Here is a 12893-nt window from a genome sequence, read left to right on the forward strand (position 1 = left end):
GTGGGTGCGTGTGTTTTTTGGTGCAGGCTGTAGCCATGGACATGCTATGTGATCTGATGGTGAATTTGGGGTGACCCAGTGCAAAAATCCTGAGGATCCATGTGGATCCGTGCTTTGTAACCACGTTTTAAGTGGGGAGGGAAGGAAAAGCACTCAAGGGACAAGGAGCACGCGTGGGGTGTGTGGAGAAGGATGCTGCTAATAATGCAGGAGAGGCTCCTCTCCGGCTTTGCTCCTTTAAAACAAGCAGGCTCTGCTTCTCTCCCTCCTCCCCGGCAAGGAAACCACGATAGTAACCACTCTGAGACAAATCAAGAAAAATTGCGACCAACACTCTCCCCCAACAAGCGCAGTGAGGTCAAAATACACACACACAGACACACACGCAGAGAGAGAACTGGCCCTAAAGTTGCAGGGCGCTGGAAGTCGCAGGGGCGCTGGGGGAGTGAACGGGAAGCAGAGAAGGAGAACGATCCCTCACACACACACAGACACACAGAGTGTCGATTCTAAAGTCGCAGGGGCGCAGGGAGAGTGAAGGGGAAGCAGGAGGAAGAGAACGATAGCTCAAGCACGCACACACACACAGCCCCTACAGTGGCTAATCCAAAATCGGACAGCAAAAAACTGCAGGCAGGGACAGAGAGCAGGGGTTGTTTTAAAGCAGCCAACTCCCGCTCTTCTTCTCTCCCTCCTCCCCGGCTCCGCTAGCTGACAGGAGCCGCTTACACCCGCTTTGCTGTTTCAAAGCGAGCCTCGGACTGCTCACGACTGCAGCAGATTCCCCCGCCATCTGTAGGCATTCGCTCCATAACACGCACAGACATTTCCCCTTACTTTCTAGGAGGAAAAATCTGCGTGTTATGGAGCGAAATTTACGGTAGGTTTGATGAGGCCCTAAGCTACTGAAGGTAATGGGGCCCTTTAGACATCCAGCTGTCCTTTGTCAACAACAAATTGTCACTGGGTTTTTTTGTGTTGAATATAGCGGTTCGAATCCCCGCGACAGGGTGAGCTCCCGTTGCTCGGTCTCTGCTCCTGCCAATCTAGCACTTCGAAAGCACTCCAAAAAGTGCAAGTAGATAAATAGGTACCACTCAGGTGGGAAGGTAAACGGCATTTCCGTGCGCTGCTCTGGTTTGCCAGAAGCGGCTTAGTCATGCTGGCCACATGACCCGGAAACTGTACGCCGGCTCCCTCGGCCAATAAAGCGAGATGAGCGCCACAACCCGAGTTGTCCGCGACTGCACCTAACGGTCAGGGGTCCCTTTACCTTTTTATATGCTATAGGGTAATTTATGGACCTAATAGGTATCTCAAGCCATTTGCCCATGTTGCCATGCAACCAGTCCATGCAAAATGTAGGCACCCTATATATAGAAAGGAGCAAACCAGTGGTATTTTAGGGAGCAGGCCAGCAGGTGGGACTTATATCATAGGAGCCTACACGACACAAAACACTGTTGCTGTATGTAGGTTTTATTTTATTTGTTTTTTATCTTAAATTTTGGAAATGTACAGTGGTACCTCGGGTTAAGAACTTAATTCGTTCTGGAGGTCTGTTCTTAACCTGAAACTGTTTTTAACCTGAGGTACCACTTTAGCTAATGGGGCCTCCCACTGCCGCACGATTTCTGTTCTCATCCTGAAACAAAGTTCTTAACTCAGGGTACTATTTCTGTGTTAGCAGAGTCTGAAACCTGAAGCATCTGTAACCTGAAGCATCTGTAATCCAAGGTACCACTGTACATCCAGGGTTTTTTTCCTTTTAAATTTTTCTGGGGCCCCCAAGAGAGTGGGGACCTAATCTATACTTTGCTTAGCTTATACGTAAATCTGGCGATGGTCTTGCCCCAAGCAAGGCAGGGAGCTTAAAAGCTCTTTCCATGCTAGGTTTGCCTGGGGTAAGGTAAAGGTAAAGGGACCCCTGACCATTAGGTCCGGTCGTGGCCAACTCTGGGGTTGCGGCACTCATCTCGCTTTATTGGCCGAGGGAGTCAGCGTACAGCCTACGGGTCATGTGGCCAGCATGACTAAGCTGCTTCTGGCGAACCAGAGCAGCGCACGGAAACGCCCGCTGGAGCAGTACCTACATATCTACTTGCACTTTGTCGTGCTTTCGAACTGCTAGGTTGACAGGAGCAGGGACCGAGCAATGGGAGCTCACTCCGTCGTGGGGATTCGAACCGCTGATCTTCTGATCAGCAAGTCCTAGGCTCTGTGGTTTAACCCACAGCGCCACCCGCGTCTCTTGCCTGGGGTTCTTCGTGTGGAAAGAGCATTTAAGCTCCCAGCATGGGCTCTGGGAGTGCTGAGCGTGCTCTTGATCTGCAAACATAGAGCATTTCCCGGGGTTTGGGGATGCATGTTTTCATTCTTGAATAGAACTCTTTAAACAAAACCCCTGCTTTGCGATAGTACTTCCTGAAACTGCATCAGTGGTGACTTTCCTTTAGGGGTGAAAGGCCACCCAGAAAAGAAATGTTTGATAAATGCATCCGTTAAACATTGCAAACTGCAACGAAGTGTTGCAGCGTGGTTTGGTTCCTGTTCAGAGTCCTAGCCAGCCAGTCACACACCCCTCAACCCTTCCAGGACATTCTGATCTGTGCCCAGAAAGTTCAGCTCGGATTCTGTGTTTGGAAGGCAAAACTAGCATCGTATGAGCTGTGACAGGGTTAGGATCTGATTCACGGAGCACAGAAGTGACTCAGCAGCTTCCCAGACTGGTTCTGGCCTCCTCAGCAGCCTTTGGAGAGGTCAGGGGTTGACAGGTGAGCTGGGGCAAGGGAGGGAAGATTGCAGCAGCTGCAGAAGTGCAAGTCAGGTAACAGATGGGGAAGAAACTCGCTGCAGTTGTTACTTCAAAGCAAACTGAACATGCAGATTCCAAGACACAGCTATCCTCTGAAACCCACACTTCCTTGAATTTTGCAATTCTCCAATCCAGACGAGTAATGCAAAATGTGTTTACTGGGACAAAATGTGCAGAAAAAGGCATTGATTAAAATCACTGAAGAAGTTGCATTTCTGTTACTGTTTACTATTGAATTCTAGTGGATTATTAAATATTGATTTATTTGATATAAGTTGTTTATTTTAAAATAATAATAATTATTATTATTATTATTATTTATTTATACCCTGCCCATCTGGCTGGGTTTCCCCAGCCATTCTGGGTGGCTCCCAAAAGAATATTAAAAACACAATAATAATTATTGTGACTTTTTCTTAGATTCTTGCTATTAATGTTTGATGTTTGATTATTATTTTTACGTATGTTGGAAGCCGCCCAGAGTGGCTGGGGCAACCCACCCAGATGGGCAGGGTATAAATAAAATATTATTTTTAGGAGTTGGCTTACAAAAACGTGTCTGTAATGCAAGATTGTATAACCATGTGTTTATTTGGAATAATTCACCCTGAAATGCTGATGGGTGTTTAGGGAGAACTTCCATCACAGATTCTGTTGGGGCAGCAGTTCATCGTGCAGGTTCGGATATTTTTGTGCCTGTGTTTAAATGGAGAATCAGTGGTTGGAAGGAACAGTTTTAAGGGGAACCGGGAAATATGTTGGAAAACATGCTTTTCTATTGACAGATCCCCTAGGAACATGCTTTTTTAAAATAAAAAAGAAAACAATTGAGAGGCTTTCTCCTTTCCTGGCTTTAGCTTCCTCAAGGCAACATAAAACTTGCTAGGTTAGCAGGACGTGAGAAGGCGAGGGGCAAATCGCTTGCACGCTCCTTTTCTCAAGCAGGGAATCGAAAGCCGAAGCAGATTGCCGGGAGTGTGGGAGTCTGGGATGCTTAACCCTGCCGCCCTCCTAGATTTGGAAGAATGCACAGGAGGCTCTGTGTCAGCTTCAGGAAATAATTGAGGAGCAAAACACCGGATGTCCTGGGAGCTGAGAGGCATCTTCTGGGTCGCCGACCCCAAACTCCTCCAGAGCTGCAGAAGGGACCCTCCCCATGGCACTCTGCAACAGGGAGTGATGAAATAATTCTCTGTTGTCATCTGCAGTGCTGGAGCTGCTGTGCTTTGGAAATAGCAGTTTCCAGGCATCACAAGGGGATGGGAAGCCGGGCCGCAGAGACTTCCTCTGTCTTTCGGGGCCCAGGCTAACTGAGACCTGTTTGCTTTGTTGTTGTTGTTTAGTCGTTTAGTCGTGTCCGACTCTTCGTGACCCCCTGGACCAGACCACGCCAGGCACTCCTGTCTTCCACTGCCTCCCGCACTTTGGTCAAACTCATGCTGGTAGCTTCGAGAACACTGTCCCACCATCTCGTCCTCTGTCATCCCCTTCTCCTTGCGCCCTCCATCTTTCCCAACATCAGGGTCTTTTCCAAGGAGTCTTCTCTTCTCATGAGGTGGCCAAAGTATTGGAGTCTCAGCTTCAGGATCTGCCCTTCCAGTGAGCACTCAGGGCTGATTTCCTTCAGAATGGAGAGGTTTGATCTCCTTGCAGTCCATGGGACTCTCAAGAGTCTCCTCCAGCACCAGAATTCAAAAGCATCCATTCTTTGGCGATCAGCCTTCTTGATGGTCCAGCTCTCACTTCCATACATCACTACTGGGAAAACCAGAGCTTTAACTATACGGACCTTTGTCGGCAAGGTGATGTCTCTGCTTTTTAAGATGCTGTCTAGGTTTGTCATTGCTTTTCTCCCAAGAAGCAGGCATCTTTTAATTTTGTGACTGCTGTCACCATCTGCAGTGATCATGGAGCCCAAGAAAGTAAAATCTCTCACTGCATCCGTTTCTTCCCCTTTTATTTGCCAGGATGTGATGGGCCCAGTGGCCATGGTCTTCGTTTTTTTGATGTTGAGCTTCATACCATATTTTACGCTCTCCTCTTTCACCCTCATTAAAAGGTTCTTTAATTCCTCCTCACTTTCTGCCATCAAGGTTGTATCATCTGCATATCTGAGGTTGTTGATATTTCTTCCGGCAATCTTAATTCTGGCTAGGGATTCATCCAGCCCAGCCTTTTGCATGGTGAATTCTGCATATGAGTTAAATAAGCAGGGAGTTTGCTTTAGTGGGGCCCATAGTGAGTAGGTGTTGTGGGGACAGGCCACAAGAGTGAAGTTTTTGATAGACGGTTTTAAGCCAGGCACTTTTATGGGAGTCTTGAAGTACTAGGGATAGTAAACTGGGAGGATTTGAGTTTAGGCGGAGCCAGAAGTTAAGAGTTCTTTGCCAAGTCCATACTTCTACTGAAGGGAGACTTGCCTCCAGTCTCAATAATGTGTTTGGGACGTATGGCGGTACAGAAAAAATCTGCCTTAGAAACTTTGATTGATCAGCTTCCCAAGTGCTAAGGTCCAAATCTGAGCCCCGTATAGTAGCTGTGCTCGGGGTTTAGCTTAGAAGACTTCTAAGGCTGTTGGTATATGTTTGCCACCCTTTGTATGGAAAAAGCGAGTCAAATTTCCTTTTCTGTGTATACTGTAATGTTTTATTGTTGCTCTGGCCATTGGCTAATGCGAATAAAGTTTTATCTTTGCATCCAGCTGAGACCTGTGTGGATGCCCAGGGCAGTGTAGTGGGCAAAAGAGCGCGTGTACTCTGTGCTCTCCAGGTTAGATTACTGCAACACGCTCTCCATTGGGCTGCCCTTGGAGACGACTCGGAAAATTGAGTTGCTCCAAAATGCAGCAGGCAGATTATCATCTGGGTAGTAGATCTAGTAGATCTCGCGCAACCCCTGTTTTAAAACAGCTGCGCTGGTCGCCAATTTGCTTCCGGGCCCAATTCAAAGTGCTCACATTGGTGTTTGAAGCCCTAAATGACCTGGGTCCCAAATATCTGAAAGACTCCCTCCTTACAGATCCTCTCGGTTGCCCTGATTGGCAGAGAGACGGGGCCTTCTCTGTGGTGGCCCCTATGTGGTGCGCAGCTTTTGGTGAATGCTGAGGATGTACCTCTTTACCCTGGCCTTTGGCACCAGAAGTTCAAGTTTTTAGGACACCTTATTGTTAGGGCTGCAAGTTGCTTTAAGTTGTTTTTAATGCTGTAGCCCCTATTGGGACTTTAAGGTGGAAGGCGGGTAATAAATTATTATTAATAATAATGGTGGTAATAATAGGAAGCTGCCTCATGCTGAATCAGACCATCAGTCCATTTAACTCAATATTGTCTACACGGACTGGCAGCAGCTCTGCAAGGTTAGCCCCTTTGCAGATAGGTGTGAAACAAGTAGGATGAATAAGGTGATGTTTTCTTCCTCCTTTGTTTTTTTTAGGGCCACCAATAACCACAAAGTAAAGGAAACGGTTGCCTTAGAACTCAGTTACGTCAACTCCAACCTACAACTACTAAAGGAGGAATTGGAGGAGCTGAACAGCTGCATGGATGTCTATCAGAATGACAGGTAAGAGGGTGGCAGGTGGCAGCAGTTGCCCCCAAATTTTGGGACCAGAGCCCATGTGGAGGATGGATGGCAGCTAACAGATTGAGGTTGAATCCTGACAAGACAGAGGTAATGTTTTGGGGGGACAGGAGGCGGGCAGGTGTGGAGGACTCTCTGGTCCTGAATGGGGTAACTCTGCCCCTGAAGGGCCAGGTGCGCAGCCTGGGAGTCATTCTGGACTCACAGCTGTCCATGGAGGCGCAGGTCAGTTCTGTGTCCAGGGCAGCTGTCTACCAGCTCCATCTGGTACGCAGGATGAGACCCTTCCTGCCCGCGGACTGTCTCCCCAGAGTGGTGCATGCTCTGGTTATCTCCCGCTTGGACTACTGCAATGTGCTGTACGTGAGGCTACCTTTGAAGGTGACCCGGAAACTGCAATTAATCCAGAATGCGGCAGCTAGACTGGTGACTGGGAGCGGCCACCGAGACCACATAACACCGGTCTTGAAAGACCTACACTGGCTCCCAGTGCGTTTCCGAGCACAATTCAAAGTGTTGGTGCTGACCTTTAAAGCCCTAAACCGCCTCGGTCCAGTATACCTGAAGGAGCGTCTCCACCCCCATCATCCAGCCCAAACACTGAGATCCAGCTCTGAGGGCCTTCTGGTGGTTCCCTCGCTGTGAGAAGTGAGGTTACAGGGAACCAGGCAGAGGGCCTTCTCGGTGGTGGCGCCTGCCCTGTGGAACACCCTCCCTCCAGATGTGAAGGAAATAAGCAGCTATCTTCTCTTTAAAAGACATCGGAAGGCAGCCCCGTTTAGGGAAGTTTTTAATATTTAACGCTGTATTGTTTTTAACACTTGATTGGAAGCCGCCCAGAGTGGCTGGGGAAACTCAGCCAGATGGGCGGGGTATAAATAATTTATTATTATTATTATTATTATTATTATTATTATTATTATTATTATTATTATTATTATTAATTATTATACATCACCTTGAGCTCCTTGGAGAAAAATGTGGAATACGACTGTAATAAATAAATTAGACCACACAGGAAGCTAATTTTTGGATGGAAACCTGGAGGTTCTGGCTGCATCTTCCCCTTAGTCCCTTGCCATTTACAAAGCTGGTTTTGCTTTTTTAAAAAAATCACTGCTGGCTTTATTACTATTATTATTAAAAGAAGCTAGTCCTTTGTGCAGGTTTAAAGCAACTTAATTACTTTGAAAGAATCGCTGCCCCAACTTCCTCATCTTAAGAGCTGGTCCTTTCAGTGGCGTAGCGTGGGTTGTCAGCACCCGGGGCAAGTAATTTGCGCCCCCTAACCCGGTAGGGGCAGAGAGCTGCGAGTGTGAGTGCGCCCCCCCCCGATGTTGCGCCCAGTGCGGCCAGCCCCCCCTGCACCCCCCACGCTACGCCACTGGGTCCTTTGCCTCTGCAAAGCTCTTTTCCTTCATTTTTAGGCTTGCAAAAAGAGATGACCCTCCCTGATGCTGAGTCAAACGTTTCAAGCTTGAATTATACTCCCTCTTTGATTTATCACCCAGCACTTCCTCTCCTGTCTCTGCAGTCTGAGGTCTCTATTTAAGATCTGCAAGAGGAGCTCTCTTTTTTCCACCCTGTGAGAGGGGAAAGTTTGCTACGTATTCTCAGCATCCTGGGCTCCTTATTCATTCAGTAAATCTATATTCTATTACGCAGCAACAGTAAATAGAAATGGTACTCTAACAAGCCACTGAACAATTGCAGTATCAAACCTGACCTGACGCCAAGGTGCAAATAATTGCATTTACTGTGGAGTTGTGGAAGGGCCCCGAGGGTCATCTAGTCCAACCCGGCTGCAGTCACGGGGATCACGGCCAAAGAATCATTGGCAGATGGTCACCCAACCTTTGCTTAAAAACCTCCAAGGAAGAAGAGTCCACAACCTCCCAAAAGAGACCGTTCCACGGTCAAACAGCTCTTACTGTCAGAAAGTCCGTCCCCCCGAATGTTTAGTCTGAATCTGCTTTCTTGTAACTTGAAGCCTTGGGTTCGAGTCCTACCCATCGAGCCCATTTCCCAGCTGTGTCTGGAAAAATCCGGACGTATTGCAGCCCTAGTTCTTATGTAATTTGTCCTAAAACTGTTGAAAGATGGATGAGAAATAGAAGTAAGCAGTAGATGGGAAGTCAGCTATATAGGAAAAAGTTATTTTTATGTTAAATGTATTGAGTAATATTTAATATATTGGTGTTTTTTATTTTTATTTTCTTCTTTAGTTGTTAGGAGGTGATGGATATTTGTGTATCTTCATATTTTTGTTGTGGTGTATTAAAATGAAATTTTAAAAAAGAAGGATTTTTCATAAGGTTTTTTTAAAAAACAAAAAACAAAATTGCAAAATGCAGCAGAAACGAGGGGAACTTTTTATTAGGCATTCCAGGTCAAGATTTGCCTAAAGAGAAGAGGAAACTTTTCATGTATGCTACAAGCGTGGTTAGGATACTCCTAGCCCAAAGATGGAAAAGCGACGAAATACCAACCAAGAAGAACGGCAAGAAAAATTGATGGCATTTGCTGAAATGGCGAAGTTATCAGAAAGACTTAGAGACAAAGACAATAGAGATTGGGAACCATTTATGTTGTATTTACAGAAACAATGTAAAGAAATGGACTCACTAGCAGGGTTTGAGTAAACACAACTAACAAAAAAAACCACATAGAAATTATAAAGGTGATGTTAAAATGGTAAAAGTATAACAATATTTAATATAAAGAATTTACGATTAAGATACAAAGCAAGCAGGAGAAGTTAATATGTAAAGAAACCAGAAGAGGAAGCTGAGGGAAGCCGGGGGAAATTTGGGAATTGTATTATTATTTTTTGTTACATGATAGGTTGTTATTAGGATAAAAATGTAAAACTTAATAAAAATTATTATAAAAAAGAAGAAGTTTAGAGTGTTAAAATAGAGTGGAAATATGGAAATAACGACGAGAGGCAGGATTGAGATTTGGAGCTACGCTTCAAGGTCCAGGCTATGGGAAGTCCCAAAATTAATAATTACAATTTGGAAGATAATTTTATGGTTTTTTTATTTGATTTTTTTATTTTTATTGGATTAGGGTTTGACATGTTAATTGGATGTTTTTTATTGAAAAACTAATAAAAATGATTTAACAACAAAAAATATTTTAAAATTATCTTTAAAAAATTATTATAAAAAAAGAAATGGGGGGGGGGGACTGGATTCAAGATTGAAAAAGTTAGGAATTGCACTTCCATCCTTGCAAATGTCTTGCCCCTGACCTGTGATCTGTTTCTCTCTCCCAGTGACTCCATCAGCGTTCCCATGGTCCCACTGGGGCTCAAAGAGACCAAGGAGCTGGACTGGGCAGAACCCCTGAAGGTATAATTATATATAATAATTTATTATTTATACCCCGCCCATCTGGCTGAGTTTCCCCGGCCACTCTGGGTAGGGGAGTCTTCTGCTGGGACGATTCTGCCTTCCGAAGACCGGCTTCGGAGAGTTAAAGGTAAAGGTCCAGTCGTGGCCGACTCTGGGGTTGCTGTGCTCATCTCGCTTTATTGACCGAGGGAGCCGGCATACAGCTTCCGGGTCATGTGGCCAGCATGACTAAGTCGCTTCTGGCGAACCAGAGCAGCGCACGGAAACGCTGTTTACCTTCCTGCCGGAGTGGTACCTATTTATCTACTTGCACTTTGACATGCTTTCAAACTGCTAGGTGCGCAGGAGCTGGGACCGAGCAACGGGAGCTAACCCCGTTGCGGGAATTCGAACCGCCGACCTTCCAGTCGGCAAGTCCTAGGCTCTGTGGTTTAACCCACAGCGCCACCCGCGTCCCTTTGTTATCATAGTAGTTATCTGCTATTTTTAAGTATTGTGGCACAGCAATTCAGTAACTTTATTTTCCACCTGCTTTTGCCATTTGTGGCTTAAAGGGTAAAGGGACCCCTGACCATTAGGTCCAGTCGTGGCCGACTCTGGGGTTGTGGCGCTCATCTTGCTTTATTGGCCGAGGGAGCCAGCGTACAGCTTCTGGGTCATGTGGCCAGCATGACTGAGCCGCTTCTGGCGAACCAGAGCAGCGCACGGAAACGCCATTTACCTTCCCGCCGGAGTGGTACTTATTTATCTACTTGCACTTTGACGTGCTTTTGAACTGCTAGGTTGGCAGGAGCAGGGACTGAGCAACGGGAGCTCACCCCGTCGCAGGGATTCGAACTGCCGACCTTCTGATCGGAAAGTCCTAGGCTCTGTGGTTTAACCCACAGCAACACCGGCGTCCCTTTTTTTTGGAGAGTTAAGCACAGGGAAATGGAGACATTGTGTTTGGGGGGCTGATGCTTCTTAAGAAGCCCAGGGTCCCCCTCTCTGGAGACTCCCTCTTGTGCATGCATGCTCATCAGAGCAGGGTATCTTTTTCAGCCAGGCCGCTACATGGGAATCTGAGGCAAAACACAGTGGATTTAAACCTTGCGTTCGTGCAGTAGGCTAGATCAAGGTTAATTTGTTGTCGTTTTGTGGAGGCGGGTGGCATTTAGCCAGCAAAATTCTACGCATAGCATATTGTGAAGTTCACTCCCATGGAAGGCAGTGATGATTTGGATGGCTTTAAAAAAGGATCAGGCAAGTTCGTGGAGGACGAGACGGCTATCGATGGCTCCTAGCCACTGTTCTGCCTCCATGGTCTGAGGCAGCAATTTTTCTGAATCCTGGTTTTTGGAAACTAGAGGGGAGGAGAGTTGCTCTTGTGCGCGAATCCTACTTGCAGGTTTCCCAAAATGGGTATCTATTTATTACCCAGACTTTTAGAAGACATCTGAAGGCAACCCTGTTTAGGGAAGCTTGTTTAACAGACCACTGTATTTTAATATTTTGTTGGAAGCCGCCCAGAGTGGCTGGGGAAACCCGCCCAGAGTGGCAGGGTATAAATAATAAATTATTATTATTATTATTATTATTATTATTATTATTATTATTATTATTATTATTATTATTATTATTATTATTATTATTATTATCTTGTTGGTCACCGTGAGAACAGGATGCTGGACTTTATGGGCCATTGGCCTGATCCAGGAGGGTCCTCTTACGTTCTTAAGGGTGGAAATGTATGGGATCAGTATAGAAACTGTGTTTAGGCAGATCAGTAGCTGCCAGAGCAACCTCTTCTTGTTTTCTGTTCCTGCCCTCCCAGGAGATGATCTGGGAGCACTATGGCGAGGACGGTGCCTTGTACGAAAGCGAGATCAAAGACCTCGTGGAGCTGCGGCAGGTGAGTGCAGCTTTGCTCTTGAGAAATAGCCTGCAGTGCTCTGGGTCCCTGATTGTCCTTAGGCTCCCAGTACGTTTCCGAGCACAATTCAAAGTGTTGGTGTTGACCTTTAAAGCCCTAAACAGCCTCAATGGCCCAGTAGACCTGAAGGAGCATCTCCACCACCATCGTTCAGCCTCCAGAGGTCCAGCGCCAAGGGCCTTGTGGTGGTTCCCTCACAGCGAGAAGCCAAGTTACAGGGAACCAGGCAGAGGGCCTTCTCGGTGGTGGCACCTGCCCTGTGGAACTCCCTCCCATCAGATGTCAAGGAAATAAACAATTATCTGACTTATCTGAAGGCAGCCCTGTTTAGGGAAGTTTTTAATGTCTGGTGTTTTATTGTGTTTTTAATATTCTGCTGGGAGCTGCCCAGAGTGGCTGTGGAAACCCAGCCAGATGGACAGGGTATAAATAATCAAATTATTATTATGATTATTATGGTGAAGCACGAAATGGAGGTGTTTACTGCCACATCCTTGACTTCATCTGCACTAGGCCTGGGCGATATATCGCTATATCACCCAGGACGGGTATGAAGAGCATACCCTCAGCTGGCTTCACTCAGAGGTGTATCGCCGGCGAAACCGCCACCGCTCCTGAGTCCCTCCGCTAGCGACTTCCTCCACTGAGCCTTTCTAGCAGACAGACTCTGGAGCAGTGGCCGTTCCACAAGTGATTCATTGCTGGCTGAAACCGCCATCCCCTCTGCCCTCATACAGTGGAACCTCGACTTGCACACGCCTCGACTCGCGGATGTTCCAAGTTGCGTCCGCGGCAAATCCGGAAGTAAACACCGCATTTGCCACGATATGCACAGAAGTGGCTTCTGCCATCTGCGCGTGCGCTGAAGCGCACTGCTGCCAACTGCGCACGCGCACAATACGCCTCTTCTAGCATCCGTTTCGACCAGAGGATGGACCTCCGGAACGGATTATGTCCATATGTAGAGGTTCCACTGTACTGCGCAGAGGGAGAAGAAAGCTAAATTGGTGAGGCGCTGATACAGCTTGTTCCTTCCTCTGCATATTTAAACTGCTCAGCTGAGGAGTGTGTGGTTGCCGCTTCCCTCAGCCGAGCAGTTAAAGGATCCCCCAGCCCGGCGCTGGCTCTGTTGGGGATGGGAAACCCTCCTGCGCCCCAGCTGAGCCGTACAAACAAGCTACGTTGTCCCAGCCTGCTAGGTTTTGAGCTGAAATGGCCTCTGCTCCCG

The 12893-nt window shown here is 46.9% G+C and overlaps 1 protein-coding gene across 1 annotated transcript in view; it reads left to right on the top strand.

The window, feature by feature from the left end:
• RHPN1 (rhophilin Rho GTPase binding protein 1) overlaps window positions 1-12893 on the top strand; it is a 57907-nt gene that overhangs the window by 17603 nt on the left and 27411 nt on the right. The window contains exons 3-5 of the mRNA XM_081204619.1: window positions 6248-6376; window positions 9675-9750; window positions 11567-11644. Coding sequence (XP_081060745.1) covers window positions 6248-6376; window positions 9675-9750; window positions 11567-11644 — 283 coding nt within the window. The remainder of the gene's footprint in view (window positions 1-6247; window positions 6377-9674; window positions 9751-11566; window positions 11645-12893) is intronic.

This window comes from Podarcis bocagei (genome assembly GCF_964188305.1).
Source record: "Podarcis bocagei genome assembly, chromosome: 8".
Taxonomy (NCBI): Eukaryota; Metazoa; Chordata; class Lepidosauria; order Squamata; family Lacertidae; genus Podarcis; species Podarcis bocagei.